We start from the raw sequence: 16,952 nt of genomic DNA on the forward strand, positions 1-16,952 counted from the left end.
CCAGAATGGAGCTGGCTTATTGCAACAAAGTAATAGCTTTGTTGGATGCTCATCAAACTGAAATTAAGGGGATCTCGTAATCTTCACCATAAAAGGTTACAGAGGGAGCATTTAAAATGCTGGAATGCAGCACCTAAAAAAACATTTCAAGAAGATTCCCAGTTCAGTGTAACAATAAGCAACTGGATGAGGTCTGTAATGATTCCACATCAATATTATCTGTCAGATCCTGAAGCATGGGCAGACTTGCTCAAGTATTGTGCAGGTATAAACAACCTATGTGGGTGGAAAACCTGGTTGGCTTATACTGTTTCAGTGATGTGCTTGGACAATGCATTAAAAATCACCCCACTCCCAAAATTACCAATGCAGCTGCAGCCAAGAATCAGAATGCCAGATTTCCTCTCCCCATAGTTCTTCTAAGGCGAATGCCATTTTGGGCTGTATCAACAGGGGCATCACATCAAAATCACAAGATGTCGTAGTCCCATTGTATACGGCGCTGGTCAGATCACACCTGGAGTACTGTGTGCAGTTCTGGAGGCCTCACTTCAAGAAGGACGTAGATAAAATTGAAAGGGTACAGAGGAGAGCGACGAAGATGATCTGGGGCCAAGGGACCAAGCCCTATGAAGATAGGTTGAGGGACCTGGGAATGTTCAGCCTGGAGAAAAGGAGGTTGAGAGGGGACATGATAGCCCTCTTTAAGTATTTGAAAGGTAGTCACTTGGAGGAGGGCAGGATGCTGTTTCTGTTGGCTGCAGAGGAGAGGACATGCAGTAATGGGTTTAAACTACAAGTACAACGATATAGGCTAGATATCAGGAAAAAAATTTTCACAGTCAGAGTAGTTCAGCAGTGGAATAGGCTGCCTAAGGGGGTGGTGAACTCCCCCTCACTGGCAGTCTTCAAGCAAAGGTTGGATACACACTTTTCTTGGATGCTTTAGGATGCTTAGGGCTGATCCTGTGTTGAGCAGGGGGTTGGACTAGATGGCCTGTATGGCCCCTTCTAACTCTATGATTCTATGATTCATATACCACCCTCCAAACCAACCCCATCGAGAACTGGGCCCATTATGCACATTTTGGATAATGTGATTTCAATGCACTTTAGAAGTAGATTATCCTGTTCCGCTCAGGAAAATCCCGCTGCAAAAGCACACTAAAAGTACATTATCCGACATGTGCTGAAATTGACATGGTTGACAGATTGCAGAGTAGAGTGCCTCAGGGATCTGTCCTGGGGCCTGTGTTGTTCAACATATTCATAAATTATTTGAATGAAGGAATAGAGGGGTGTTTATTAAATTTGCAGATGACACTAAGCTGGGAGGGGTAGAAAACACAGCAGAAGACAGAATACAAGATGATCTTGACAGGCTAGAAAACTGGGCTAAAATGAATTTCAATAGTGATAAATTTAAAGTTCTGCATTTAGGTAGGAAAAATCAAATGCATCACGATAGGGTGGCTGAGTCTTGTCTTGGCAGTAGTATGTGTGAAAAGGATCTAGGGGGTCTTAGTAGACCATACTCTGAACATGAGTCAGCAGTGTGACTTGGTGGCTAACAAAGCAAATAGGAATTGGGATTGTATTAAAAGAAGTATATCGTCCAGATCATGAGAATTAATGCTTTACTGGCTCTGGTAAGGCCTCACTTGGAGAATTGTGTTCAGTTCTGGGCACCACAACTGAAGAAAGATGTAGACAAATTGGAGCATGTCCAGAGGAAGGCTTTGAAGATGGTGAGGGGTTTCGAGACCAAGTTGTATGAGGAAAGGTTGAGGGAGGTTGGTCTGTTTAGCCTAGAGACAAGACAACTAATAGGTGATATAATAATTATCTACAAATATTTGAAGGCCTACAGATCATATAGAAGATGTTTCTGTTGCCCCAAAGGGGTGGACCAGAACCAATGGATTGAAATTAATTCAAAAGAATTTTTGGCTACACATCCAGAAGAAGTTCCTGACAATTAGAATGGTTCTGCAGTGGATTCTCCTTTGGAAGTTTTTAAGCAGAGGCTAGATAATCATCTGACAGACATGCTGATTTTATGAACTTAGGCAGATTGTGGGTGGGCAGGAAGGGATGTATTAGTGATTGTCTCTTGTGGATCTTCCTTGCATGCTCAGGGAATTGCTAATTTCCACTGTGGCATGGTAGGTGAATTTTCTCCAAGAAAGGTTAGATTCTGGAGATTTTGGGTGGGGGGATCACTTGAACATCAAACTGGGGTCACTGTGGGTGGGGCAGGTAGTTGTGAGTTCCTGCATTGTACAGGGAGTTGGACTAGATGATCCTGGAGGTCCTTTCCAACTCTATTATTTTATGATTATATTATTCTAAAATAGAACACATTGTGGATCAGTTCACAATACAATGCCTAGATGACCCTTTTAAAAATTTTATTTATATTTATATATTGCCCTCCCCCGAAGGCTCAGGGTGGTTTACAGGGAACAGGAAACAGATACAGATAACACATGTGACAACAGCAATAACAGTACAACAACAATAACCCGAACATGATAACAGCAATAATAATATGATAGAACTGCAAAGGAGCCTCAGCTCAACTCTTACTGGGACCCAGTGGATTAGGCAGATTAGTGGTGGTCGTAATAGGAGGGAGGGGGCTGAGGGCCAATTGGAAGCAATGGTCCAGGTCAACCTCAACCAAATGCCTGGAGGAAGAACTTCCTTTTGCAGGCCCTGCAGAACTGTTTGGGTTCCGTCAGGCCCCTGATCTCCTTTGGGAGCTCGTTCCACCAGGTGGGGACCAGAATGGAGAAAACTCTGGCCCTGGTTGAGGCCAAGCGGGCTTCTTTGGGGCCAGGGACCACCAGGAGGTTGGAGGTAGTAGAGTGCAAGGCTCTTGGATGGGTGTAGGCGGAGAGGCAATCCCTCAGGTATACTGGACCCAGACCACGTATGGCCTTAAAGGTGATAAACAAAACTTTAAGCCTGATCTGGAATTCAACTGGGAGCCAGCAGCACCTGCTGAAGAATGGGCTGGATATGGGACCTCTGAGGTGTTGCTGTGAGGACCCCAGCAGCCACGTTCTGGACCAATTGCCCTTTCTGGATCAAGGATAAGGGCAAGCCAGTGTAGAATGAGTTACAGAAGTCCAGCCTAGAGGTGACCGTCGCGTGGATCACTGTGGTGAGGTGTTCCGGGGCCAAGTAAGGCAATAGTAGTTTGGCTTGGCGAAGGTGGTAAAATGCCAGCTGTACTACCATCATGATCTGAGCCTCCATAGACAGGAAGGCATCGAGTATCACTCCCAGGTTTCTGGCGGAGTGGGCCACGGGGTGGGCCATCCAGATTGGGTAGGCACACTTCCTCACTTGGACCTTTCCTGCTCAGCCACAGGATCTCCGCCTTTGAAGGGTTGAGCTTCAGATGACTATGCTTGAGCCACCCCGTCACCGCTTCCAGGCAGCTGGCTAATATTTCTGTGGGAGAGTCAGGGTGGCCATCCATCAGGAGGAAGAGCTGGGTGTCATCAGCATATTGGTGACAACCCAGCCCAAACCTCTGCACCAGTTGGGCAAGAGGGCACATAAAGATGTTAAATAGAGTTGGAGAGAGAATTGCCCCTTGGGGGACTCCACAAGCCAGTTGGTGACAGCTTGATGAGTTCTCTCCTAATGCTACCCTCTGTCTGCGATTCCAGAGAAAGGAAATCAGCCATTGAAGGGCAGCTAATCCCAGCATCAGCGAGGCAGTGAGCTAAAAGCTCATGATCTACTGTGTCAAACTTTGCTGAGAGATCTAACAATATAAGCAGTGCTGACCCACCCTGGCGAAGGCAGCTAATTGTGGCAAAGGCAGATAATTATCTTAAGTAAATTTTGCTGTATTCTAAGCCATCTAGGTATATATCAGGTGTGTTTCACTCTTCCTAAAGGCAGCCTCTCTTAGTTCCATCTTTTTCTTGCAGATCTTGTAGTGATCCTATTTCTTCTATGTAACTGGTGGCCGCAGCATTCTCTAATTGGAATTGTACACTGATCCAGGAAAAGGCACAGAAAAAGGTGAACACTGAATGGTTTGGGAATGCGCTGGCCTTAGCTCCTGTCCCTCATCACAAAGCATAGTTTCTGAGCCCTCCAGATGCAGCTAGGGGAGCATGATCTTCAGCAAAGGAATGGAATACAATCATCTGTCCAATTTATCTGTCAGATAGAAGTCATCTGTTTGTGCAACTAGCATTTCCAGGTTATGCAACTGATCTGGTCACAGCTCTAAGGCTCATGGAAAGGGGGCCTAAATGTCAGCTGAAATCTAATTGGTTCCCAAAGAAGGCTGGTATAATTCTTGCTTGCTTACATAGCCTGAGTAGATGCAACTGTGTAGTAAGCTTGTGTACTAAGTTTGGGAGCCTGTACCACTCAGGCTATGCAGGTCACCCAGCTGGCTGCATGTGGAGCAGCAGAGAATCAAACTCAGCTTGACAGGTAAGAAGTTGCTGTTCTTAACCCCTACACCAAGGGAGCCTATTGGTTTGTTCTTGTGAGGAATATGTGTTGTTACATTCCCATTATGGCAGAAAACAAAGAAGAGGAGGAGGAGGAAGAAGAAGAGAAAGAGGGAGACTATTACCAACAGAAGCCTCAATAGTAGTTTAAAATATAAGTTATAGTACTGTTAGTGACTGCATAATTCCAATTAAAATACCACAAGTACAAGTGAAGCGGGTACCATAGGTACAAACTCATTAGACATACAAATGTGTGCTTGTCTGACCCAGTTCCTGGCTCGGGGTGCTCTAGTGCTTTCAAAAGTTACTTGAATGGACTGCTTTAACAACTTTCTAATTGCAATGCCATTAGATGTGGAATTGCAATACTCATGAAGATATTCTGTTGAACAAGAACTTGGCTCATTTACCAGACATATCTATATTATAAGGAACATTCTTGAGGGGGGATGGAATATAGAGCTATTGTCCCACAAGCTCTGGACAATTATTGTAGTCCAGCTGTGGGGAAATCTCATGAAGTCACAAGACCAGTCCTTCCTCAAGAAGCCCTGGCTATCTCATCATGAAGTAAGATTTTGTTGCATGTAATTCCTATAATGTTTTGTCCAGCATAGCAGACATGCCTATAGGGCTGCACAGGTCCTAGGAACGTAAAGGACTGTGAGGCTAACATCTATTTTATCTTGATTGCCTTTTATGTACTGGATGAATTATGATTTCCGTTGTGATTTATTCATACTGATGATAACAATATTATTTACTGTAAAAAATGTTGAGTACTTTTTAATCATATAAGCAGCGTAAAACTTGGCAGAATTAATATAATTATAAAAGAAAAGAATGTATGTCCCTTAAATAACTCCCCAGCTTACTGTAGTAAAAACTGAGGGTTCCCTTTCCCCCTTTATGATCAGGGGTTGGCTGTCTTGCCCTATTTCTGATGCAACCTTAATTGTAGTTACATCATTTTACCAGGTAACCCACCATGTTTGGTGGCCTCCTACCTTTGCATTCCAGTTCCAGCTTTCACTCTGTTGAAAAGGGGAAAATGGAGAAGGCAGCATTAGCATTAGCACTTCCAGTTGAATGGGTGGAAGTGACATCATGGTGGCAGTGACATTCTAGTGATTTCTGGAATCTCTATGGCATTTACCAAAAAGATTGCAGGGAAGTCCTACAGAACTGCTGACACTGCACTGTCACTTCTCAACAATAAGTGATGTTAAGATGTTTGTGATACTCTCTCTTCCCAGCCTCTGCCTCTGAAATGTTCTTGGGGATTGTGATTGGAGGTCTGTAAGGTAAAGGTATCCCCTGTGCAAGCACCGAGTCATGTCTGACCCTTGGGGTGACGCCCTCTAGCGTTTTCATGGCAGACTCAATACGGGGTGGTTTGCCAGTGCCTTCCCCAGTCATTACCGTTTACCCCCCAGCAAGCTGGGTACTCATTTTACCGACCTCGGAAGGATGGAAGGCTGAGTCAACCTTGAGCCAGCTGCTGGGATTGAACTCCCAGCCTCATGGTCAAAGCTTTCAGACGGCTGCCTTACCACTCTGCGCCACAAGAGGCTCTTTGGAGGTCTGTATGAACATATATTTGTATAAGCATACATCCAACTGGTTTGATTTGCATTCACCAATGAATGATTTCCATGTGTGTTATTTTCTGCTACAGAGTGCACTTCCTCTTCCACTAAACATTCTACTTGTGCCCACTGAAAACCACTGATCTTACACAAACAGAATTTAGTGGCCCAGAAGTACACTCTGCAGCAGGCACTCACTATCTAGTGTGCACAAAAGTTCCATAGGCTCCAAACTATTGTTTGATATTTAGAAGGAACTACTGTCTCCCTTTGTTAATATGCCTCTTCTCCTCTTGTCCTTGATCAGGCTTGGACCGGGGAATCCTGGGGATTCAGCTCAGAAAACAAACTCTCACATAGGCATTTGGATGAATTTACTAGATTCACAGCTTCAGTTCATTTAATAGACTGCAGTTTTTGTCAGCCTGTTTTGCCTTTTACAGCAGTAAAAGTTGTCTCATTAGAAGCAATAGAAGCTAATGGCAACTGAGGTGTTCTGCTCCAGTCAGGTTTCAGACTTGTCAGATCCGGCTAATTCAGCAGGCAAAAACTCTGTTTTCTCCCTACGTGATGTTTTCAGGCTGGATTGCGCATGTGGTTAAGGCGTACTTGCAAAACTATCCAGTTTTGCATTCAGATACTCAGAGCAAAAAATTGGCAGTTTCACACAGCTCTGGAGGGTGTCCAACTGTGAAATGAAATTCTGTGTAGCACTCCAGCTTGTGCAGGAAGAAAAATCTTTTGCAACCCCAGTGGTTACCACATACAACTACCCGCATACAAAATGCAATGAGCTGTCATTTACAATGTTGCTCATTTTTTTATGAAGCAGAAAACTGACCTGGATGATTAGCTGCTGAAATTGTCAGTCCTTCAGGCCTTCTTAACAAATATTTTGTTTCTGAAAGAAGGAAAAGATTGTTTCTATACTGTATATGTATTGGGGGGGGGGAGTAATTGAATTTTTAAATCAATACAGTCCCATCTAGATAAGTTTAAGACCTGAACCTTAAGTTGTGATCCTATATATATTAACTTAGTTTAAGGTGACCAGATGTCCCACTTTTGACGGAACAGTCCTGATTTTATCAATTTGTCCCGCGTCCCGCAGCATTTTTAAAAAGTACAGATTTTTGGAAAAAATGCTGGGCATCTTATCCGCCCACCCCAGACCTTATTTAGCTGTGGGTCATGAAGCAAGTTGTAGCCCCTCCTCAAGGTCCACTTGCAGGCTTGGGTGTCTTCCCCACCGCGGTGGCATTTGGTTTCATAACAATAGTCATCTCTAGTTTGTCTGCAATGCCTAGCTGTTAATATTTTTGAGGAAGTGTTAGTGCTGGCAAGAAAAATTCAGTCCCCTTTTTCTTTTCTTTCTTTCTTTTTTTTTTTGTAAGTCTCAGGGCTGCATGTGTTGTTTTTCCTGCATGTATATTATGTCCCTGGGGTGTCACTGAGTATCAGTATCACTGGTAAGGGGGGGGGGGGAGGCTATCTTAAATGTGGAAAACTGCACTATAGAAAGCAATATATAATGCATTACGGAAGAAGGGCATTCTTATAAAAAGAATAGGAATGTGACAAAATGAAAGTGGACAAGATGGCACTTTTATACGGAATTGGCTTGTAGTTCAAATTGTCTGGAAACTTTAACTAGTTTCTTCTTTTTTCCTCCTGCCTCCTAGTGCATTATTTATAACTAGGGGCCAAGCCTGTTGAATTCAGGAATACAATGGGTGCTAGACTGGGGGCGGGGATGGAGGAACTCTGCAGATGGCCTCCCCCTCCCACCAGGACCTGGAAAGGCTGCAGGCAGCTGTTAGGGGCAGCTCTCATATGGCAGGGATCTGTAGTCTCCAAGCCTCAGAGGGAAGTGGAAGAAGGGGGTGGTCAGGGGTGGGGGATGGAAGGCAATTGGCTGGCTGCTGGACAGATAGGCAAGCTGGTTGGAGGAGGATGTACTCAAGGGTGGGACTGCATAATTCCAATTAAAATGGGACAGCTGTCCTGCGTGTTAAGCGGTGAGTGGCATTTAAGCCATGAGACACAATCCAGAAATAATAAGTGGAGCAGATATTATGTTATTTGTATTGCATTATTTTTCTCTAATAGTATTAGAGGCTTTCTCAACCAGGATTTCATGAAGCCTTGGGATTTTCTTGATGGTTCGGGAAGGGTTTCCTGAATGGGTGGGAGTTAATTAATTTTTGTTACTTAAATTTGTTAAATACTTATTGGGTCATATTTATTTTATTTATTTAGATTTTTATACCGCCCTTCCCTACGGCTCTGGGCAGTTTACAGAAAGCATTTCAGCACATTTACATGGAACAGTATCAGTATCAATAGAACAATAGAACAATAATAGCATACCAACTAGAACTAGAACAGTATTTCGACAACAATAACTTTGATAGGACCATATATGGTCATACAACCCCCCCCCCCCCCAAATAGCCAATGATGAGCCTGGAGGGGGTGGGAAGGGGAGAGGCCTTATGCTTCCCAACCATATTCAACACAATCATGCCACTTCTGGGGTTTCTCGAAGCTTGAATATTTCAGGGGCTTCTCAATGGTAAAGAAGTTGAAAAAGGCTGGTATAATACGATGTTACTGTAGTGTTTATTACCTAACAGTATAATCCAGCTTTATCACATTGCTTAGTAAATGTCATAGCAGTCTATCTTGTATTTTTTTATTTTGTAATTTGTCTTGTGTGTCAATGAGAAAGACAGAAGATAAATGAAATGCACTCTGCATGCATGAGTTATATACTAATTTTTACCACAGAGAAATTATGTTAATTGTTGTTTCTGTAGTTCTGTCAAGGACTGGGCTTGCAATCTGCGGCAGGATTGTGATCTTGCACTGTAATCAGCCAATGTGCAACTAGATCCTCACTGCTAGATCCAGTCAATTTAAAGTGAAACTGACCAACAGGGCACACCGGCAGGAAGATCTATTGTGCTGTATTGTATAGAAAATGTGGTTTTTGTGGGGTTTCTCTAGTTCCATTTCAGTTCTCTTGCTCCTCTGTACCATCGCACTGTGGTCACAATAAAGAGCTGAAATGAACTCCCAGTGTCCCTTTGAACCTACTGATCTAACATTAATATCAGGGAAAACTGCAAGGCTCCTCCAGGCAGAGGGAACTGAGCCAGCTTGAAAAGGAGAGAGCTTCTGGAATGGTAAGTGGTTGTTGGTTTTTGTTATTATGGTTTGGTTTTTATTCCCTTTCCTAAACTGCTAAACAACTGGGGAGCATTCACTGAGGTTACGTGAGAGGACAGATGCCTCCACTTAATAATTTGAGGCCATTACCTTATTTGTCTAATCTTGTTTTCCCAGAACATAGGAGATCATTTACTTTCTTACGATATAACATGCTCCCATCCGCTTTTAGGGAAGGCTTATTCAAAAAAATACCCATCTGTGATCGTTTATGCATCTGCCAGGATGGGAGCATTGAGACGTCTTTACATGTATTACTCCAATGTAGGCTATACGATCAATTCAGGGGAGAACTTATATCTTCCCTACAGAATAAGCCCAACTCAGAGGCAATCACATACATGTTGTCAGACAAAAGCACAGAAATAACTTCTGTTGTGGCCAGATTTGCTTGGAGAGCAATCAAAACAAGGAAGAGCTGGTTGGATTCGGAGCAACTTAGGTAGAGACAGTCTCAATTGCTTGATATAATGCTTGTGAGTTTTAAAACCAGAATGATTCTGATAGCTGGAATGTTTTTATCTTTTATAATATTTATAAGTTATCAATGATTCTTTTATCTTGTTAATGCCAGATGTTTTTATGTACCTTGTAATTTGACTACTGGTCTGGTACCGTAATAATAAAGACTTGACTTGACAGAGTTTGAGGGTGCGGCTAGTAAAGGCAATGGCAAGTGTCTATTTCCAGGAATGGAGTCTGAAGATCTGAGCCAAACTGAAGTGACCAGAGATGAGTTTTCAGTTTAGAAAAGAGACAACTGGGGGGGGGGGCATAATAGAAGTTTATAAAATTAAGTATGGGGTGGGCACTGACAAAAAAAACCTTTAGTCCTCTCCCAAAAATACTATAACTTGATGGCATCCAATGAAACTGAAGGGCAGTAGGTTCAGGACAGGAAAAAAAGAAATACTTTACACAGAGAGTGATTAAAATGTAGAATTCACTGCCAGAAGATGTAGCAATAGTCACAGAAATAAACAGGTTTAAAATACGATTAGATAGATTCATTGAGGATAAGTCTATCACCAGCTACCAGCTTTGGTGGCTGAAGAGAACCAGAAGCCAACAGCAGGGGCAGATGGTCTATGTCCTTTTATTGGCTGCCTGGAAGAACTGGTTGGTCACTGTGTAAGACAGGATGCTGAACTAGATGGACCACTGGTCTGATCCAGCAGGCTCTTTGTTTCATTCCTAATTCATGTATGAAACATAGAAATTATAGTCAGGATAAACTCATGTCTAAAACATTCATATAATATCTATGTCTAAAAAGTCCATGGTAAATTCTCATATTATGCAGTTAAACAAATATTTTTAAATCAATTGAATTATGTGCACACCCTACATAGAAATGCATCAACAAATTTATTTGTGCTTTCAACCCTTTCTTAAAAAAAAAAATTCAAGATGGTTTACCACCAAATACATGTAATTTAAAATTAGCATCAAAAGGCATCCTGATTACTTCCTCTTGGGACAACTTGTGGAATCTCAATAAAATAGAAGCCATTCTCAAAACACCAGAAATACACTATTCCATAAAAGAGGAGCATCCACTGAAAAGACTCAAGATCTGAAAGTAGCTGTCCTAACTACCTTATCCAATAGACGTTAACCTGAGGAAAAGAAGTGTTGCATGAGGTGACATGGGTAGAGATAGATTCAGCTGAATAGCTGTGTTGGACTGAAGAAGCAGAACAAAGTTTGAGTCCAGTGGCACACTGAAGACCAACAAAATTGTATTCAGTGTATAAGCTTTTTTGTGCATGCACTTTGGCACATACCATGGGTAGAGATGATAAGGCACAGGCCACAATGGGCTTTAAAGATAAAAACCAGCATCTTGAATTGAACTCAGAAACAAACCTGACTCATAGTTGGCACAGGCCCAATATGAACTATAGATAAAACAGAAGCCAAGGTGGTACTTCCCATCTTTTGCTTCGAGTCCTGCTGAGACTGGTAACACATTTAAGTTGCTTTTCATCCCTAACCTTTTGCCTTTACATTTTCATCAGACTTTGGGGCTGCACTAGCTGACTTCAAAATCAGAGATGCTTGTATCTAAATCAAATTCATTAGTAGTGTTGTAACGATACATCGATACATGTTGTAACGATACAACGAAACGGTAATGACTGGGGAAGGCACTGGCAAACCACCCCGTATTGAGTCTGCCATGAAAACGCTAGAGGGCGTCACCCCAAGGGTCAGACATGACTCGGTGCTTGCACAGGGGATACCTTTACCTTTACCTTTAACGATACATCAGAGGGCAGGTGGCGATACCCAAACTAGCAAACTTATATAGGTCTCTAGAAAACTCAAAAGTAACTATATATGCAACTGAAACCTAGTTAATACAAATGATCCAAACACTAATGAGTCAGCTGAGACACGGTGGAATAGAAGTAAGCAGCAGCAATAGTAATAGTAACACACCCTTGTTAGCTGACAGCAGGAGGTAGGAGGGATCTTGCCATCTCAGTATATTTCAGATTTGTGTTGTTTTAGGATGGTTTTTTATGGGGATTGTATATGTAACCTGCCTTGAGTCAAAGGAAGAAGGCAGGCTAGAAATGTAATAAATAAATAGTCCTTCGGTCTCGCAGAACTGGCTGCAGATTAACGTTTGGCCAAGCTAAACTCCATGGCCTGATCTGTCGGGCATGCCTAAGGCTCATTAACACGGAAGAAACTACAGCTCCCATGATGCCCCTCAGTTCCGTTCCTTCGGCCGCCGTAGCTTCACGCCTGCTACCGCAGAGCTGCGTCGCTGCACCTTCGTTGGAGGTCGAGTGAAAGGCTCAGTGCGCAGTTTTCAGCGCGTCTCCGCGGGGCCATGCTGGGTGTCAGCGTCCGCCGCTTCGCGACCTCGGTCGTCCGCCGTTCGCACTATGAAGACGGCCCGGGGAAGGTATGCGGGGGAGGGCGGCGAGGCGACCCTGACTGCTTGCGAAGGCCGCGGAGCGGTCCGGAGAGGCCTCCGCCTTGGCCGGGCCTCGGTCTGCGCTTCTCGGGCCTGGGACGGCGAGGGCGGCCCGCGAGGGCCCTGCAAGGAGGAAGGCCTGGCCACGGGGGGGGGGGGGGAGTGCGTTTCGGCGACTTGGTCGGGCCCCCCGGGGTGGGTCTTCGCGGGGCGCGGGAGAGGCGTGGTGGTTGTGGGTGTCGCGCGGCGGGGTAGGCCTCTGCCGCATCGCCAGGCTGCTGGCGGCCAAGGCTCTGCGGGACGATGGAAAGGGCCGCCCCGAAGGTCTTGGCGCGCCCTTTCAGAGCCAGGCTGCCTTGTGGCGCCCGCGAAGCGCAACCGGACGCGCGGACTGCATTCCGCCGCCTCTTGGATTGAGGCCTGGGCTCTCCTCATCCCCCCCCCCCTCCCGAAGGGGGTGGCTGCCAGGCGGGGAGGGGGCTATGGAGCACGTCGCTAATCTTTGTTAGGTTTATATGCTGGTTTTATGTACACTGTAACCCGCCTCGAGTCTATGGAGAGGGCCGGGATATAAATTACTGTATAAATAAATTGATTAATGATGCAGGCTTTGGATTTTAGCTGTAGCTCTTGAGCACCCAGCTCTGTTGCGGAACTGGTGGGCAGGGAGGAGCACTTGGTAGAACACTTGCTCGGGTTCAATCCCCAGCGCTCCCAGTTGAGAGGATCAGTAGGCATGACCTAGATTGCTGCTTTCCGATGGAGCACACAATGCTGACTGTAATCCTTATCCCTCCATTGCTCCTCTATATATTTGTGAAACAGCCTGGGGGGTGGAATGTATCTGGCTGTCCAAGTTGGAATAGGGCCAATCAGCTCCCACCCTCTGTCCCTGGACTCTAGCTTTTTTGCTCAGTGCCTGGAGCCATCAGGAGGTAAGGGGAGAGGGCCCTGGGCAAAGGTTATTGGTGGGGGGCCTGCTAAGGAGCTCTGTCCCACTGACCAGCCCCCACCCACCCCACTTGATCCGGCTGCGAGCTGTGGCCCAAAGCCAACTTAAGGTGCCTGGCAGGGGGCCTGGGGAAGGGGACCTTTTCAAAGCCAGTTCTTAGGAATGGGTTTTGAAGCTAGTACACCAATAATCTGATTTATTGGTATTGTCTGTTACAGCTTTGCTTCCTTGGTGTCCTTGCTCCTAATGGTACAAATGATGAGAACATAACAGTATGACTAATGATGATACTGTAAACGCTTTCTGATGTACCTTTTTCACTCTGTGAAGCTGTATGTAGAAAAATCCTCTTAAGTTTTGTAAAAGAGATTAGTTATAGCATCAAAGCCACCTTTTCACCCAGGATCAGTCTTTGGATGCCCTGTGTATCTGAACCAGAAATGTTTCAAATATTTTTGCCCACAGCATCTGAGATGATTTTTAGAAGGGGTGGGGGGAATAGCTGGAGAGGCTATTCCCCTATAAGGCTATAATGATAAGAAATTATAATGATAAGAAATATGGAGGCTATAATGATAAGAAATTGGACTAACAAGTGGCTTGTACCTTGCCTACAGTGTGCATGGTTTGCATAATTTTTGCTGTGGAAGCACAGATCCACTATCCAGTTTAGCATTCTGAAATGTCTCCTGACATTCTGCTCCTGAGGAGTTGAGGGGACACCTGAAATAACTTGTGGGGGAATTGGACATTGCTTGGCAGGGGGAGCTGAATGGCCCCTCACTTTATGTGGATGGAATTGTAGATGCAATCCAACCAAATATGTGGGTTTAGGCTTGGTTGCTTTCCTTTGAATTCAGGGCATACGCACACTTGTCTGATAACATGCTGCTGCATTTGTTAACACTGAACTTCAATTTTGTATCTCCAGAACATGCCTTTTTCAGTGGAAAACAAATGGCGATTATTGGCATTAATGGCAGTCTTCTTTGGAAGTGCAACTGTCGCTCCCTTTCTTATAGTAAGGCACCAGCTATTGAAGATGTGAGCAGGTAATTATTATTTGGTATTGTCTATAGTAGTCTGAATTTGGCCTTTATTTTGCACAAATTTAGCAGAGTAGGGGGAAAGTGGCCAAAGTAAGGGGAAGGCAGGGAACAGTTTCCTCAGTGACCCCCTTTAGGATGCTGTATCATTGAATCCAGTCCAAGAATTAAAACTGCAGGTCAGGTTAGAAGCATGTGACAGAATATTCAATAGGTGTTTTATTTCTTTGTCATAGTTTGATACCAAAGGGATTTCTTTTTTCTGGATGTAGTAGAGAAAACTGACTGGTTTATTCAGATCTTTTCCCACATCATTTGGTAGCAGTGTTATTTATTTATTTGTTATATTTGTTAGAATGTTCTATGTATTCATATAAATTCTATTTATTTTATTCTATGTAATAAATTCTATGTAATTTATATAAATATAGATAATTTCCCTGTGACATTCTGTGGAACCCGCCCAGAGGTGTATGCAAGGGTGGTATAGAAATATAAATAAATAAATACACAAATAAATAAAATATTTTATTAATATACCGCTCTCTTTTCCAGCTCAGGTCGATTTATAATTCTCATATGGTACAATACAATAAACATTTAGTATAGAACTTATATAACAGTAACAAATAACAAATGTGTCTGTGTAATAAACAACAGTATTCAATAACAACAAACAACAGTTTGATCTGTCTGCACTGTGGTCTGTTTTCTGTTAGTGCAGTTTATGGTGGCTTTTGGTTTGTGGTTAGTGGCTTGTTCATAATGGTAATTAAATGCTTTTGGACTTTCCTTGCCAACATTATGTTTTCATGTTAAGCTTGTATTTTCATGTGTTGCCATCTCCTGCTCTTCCATTTATCTCCTCTTCTTTTTTATGTGCTCTTTGACCCTTTCAGTAAAACCAAATATTATCCTTTGTTTATCAGTATGTATCCATTCCCTTGTTATTCCCTACAACTTGTATGCTCATTTTCCTAATAATTATCCCTCCTGTTGCTACATTGAGATACCTTATTAAGACTTGTCCCTTTTCTTTGACTTTTCCTGACCTTATTTCTATTTAAGTCATCCTCTCCTTCCTAATTTGCCTCATTTTACACTTGGGATGTAAGCCTGCTGTCCAGGTGTAGTCATATTTCCAAATTTGTATAGCACCTAGCAGTTTTCAGTCCTTACTAAATAATGACCTTCTTAAAAACTGCATAATTATGTTGAGCATATTAGAAGGGCTGTGTCTCAGTTTCCATGATATTTCTTTTTTTTTTCAGATTGGGGGTGGAAATTATCCTACAAACAACTTCCCCTTCTCTGTGGAAGAAGACAACCAATATTTACTGAAACTGGATATGTCTTTAAATAAAAGTTAAATATGAAATGCACTGTAGCTTTATTTTGCTTACAGGAGATGAGGGTGCTTCTGCAGCAGGAACAGGGAACTGGTGGGTATTGCTAGTTTAGTCTGGGTGCAGTCCAACAAATCCATCCATACTCTGGTAAAATGGATATTGGGCTGCTTCTTATTTGGCAGAATAAGTGGCAGTACTGATGGTCAGACAGGTTCTATTGTGTGCCATAGGTTGATGTACACAGGAGGATTTTGAAGAACTGCAAATGAAGACTAGTTAGCATTTAGTGCTTTCTTGTTATTTGATAATAGTGTAGTGAGAAACAGAATAGAGCTTTTTTAATTATAGATGGCAGAAGCGTCTGTCATGTAAAAAAATTATTCATATGCTGTGATTTTTTTAAAAAAGTGTTCACTGAAACACAACCTTAAGTTAGTCTCAAAATTTATATTACCATGCATAAATGTAGCTGAAATACAAATACAAATTGAACACAGCCACTTATATATGTGGCAACATTGGCAAACATAAAATAACTTGCTAAATAAAATATAAGGATGCTTAGGGCTGATCCTGCGTTGGACTAGGGGGTTGGACTAGATGGCCTGTATGGCCCCTTCCAACTCTATGATTCTAAATAAAAGACTCTAATGAGCACCTACTCTTTTATTAACAAGCCAGATAGTTTTCACAACTATTGAAGTTGTGACCAAACACTGGACTCGTCTTAAAGAGTTATATGCCTACTCCAGTACTATGCTTGCACCCTAAACACCATTTCTACATAATTAACAGGCAGCCCCATGAGGAATAGTCGAGTGCTTTGCCAAAAGGGGCACTGTTTTTTAGGAGGTATATGTGAAAACACTGTCTTCACTCTTGGAGTCCTGGAATAGCCCATCCCCTGCTATGGAACTCCTATATTACTTGCATTAGCAATAACAGCAAAAGTGATCCAAGTTGCCATGCATCTGAAGTTTCGGAAGCTTTGACTGATTATGACAACCCTATGTAGGAAGACAGAAGTCATGCTGCTACAATGGAGACTCCTGAATAATTCATCTCACTATTTGTAGATGGTCTCAATTGCAAGTGTTCACTAGGACTGATGCTAGATAGAGAGATTTGGATGTGGTGGTACTGAGTGTAGGTGTTACATGTAATAAAATACCTTGTGTTCACTATACTACATCAAGATATCTAATCCTTGACATCTTTGGGTGCTTCAAGTCAGAGATTGGAGCCTAGAACACTCAAGACATCTTTCTACAAACCTGAGATAAGCCCCTGGTTTTCAGAAAAACCTTATACAAAGGAGCAGTTCCTGTACCTTTGAGAAATGGGCACCTTTTGAGGTCTCTGG

The 16,952-nt window shown here is 43.1% G+C and overlaps 1 protein-coding gene and 1 non-coding gene across 2 annotated transcripts; both read left to right on the top strand.

Moving 5' to 3' along the window:
• Positions 1 to 12,030: 12,030 nt before the first annotated feature.
• Positions 12,031 to 15,618, top strand: COX7C (cytochrome c oxidase subunit 7C). The gene is made up of 3 exons (XM_077347550.1): positions 12,031 to 12,230; positions 14,126 to 14,246; positions 15,512 to 15,618. The coding sequence occupies exons 1-2, from the start codon at positions 12,156 to 12,158 to the stop codon at positions 14,240 to 14,242; spliced, it is 192 nt and encodes a 63-aa protein (XP_077203665.1). The 5' UTR covers positions 12,031 to 12,155; the 3' UTR covers positions 14,243 to 14,246; positions 15,512 to 15,618.
• On the top strand, positions 13,444 to 13,505 carry LOC143842524 (small nucleolar RNA Z39). The gene has a single exon (XR_013233163.1). It is a non-coding gene; the product is annotated as a small nucleolar RNA Z39 (small nucleolar RNA).
• Positions 15,619 to 16,952: the final 1,334 nt, after the last annotated feature.

Source organism: Paroedura picta, chromosome 7 (genome assembly GCF_049243985.1).
Source record: "Paroedura picta isolate Pp20150507F chromosome 7, Ppicta_v3.0, whole genome shotgun sequence".
NCBI classification, from domain to species: Eukaryota; Metazoa; Chordata; class Lepidosauria; order Squamata; family Gekkonidae; genus Paroedura; species Paroedura picta.

Coding starts and splice junctions, on each gene's coding strand:
- COX7C (XM_077347550.1), top strand. CDS start 12,156: ATGCTGGGTGTCAGCGTCCGCCGCTTCGCGACCTCGGTCGTCCGCCGT. Junction 12,231..14,125: donor ATGAAGACGGCCCGGGGAAG/GTATGCGGGGGA, acceptor TTGTATCTCCAG/AACATGCCTTTTTCAGTGGA.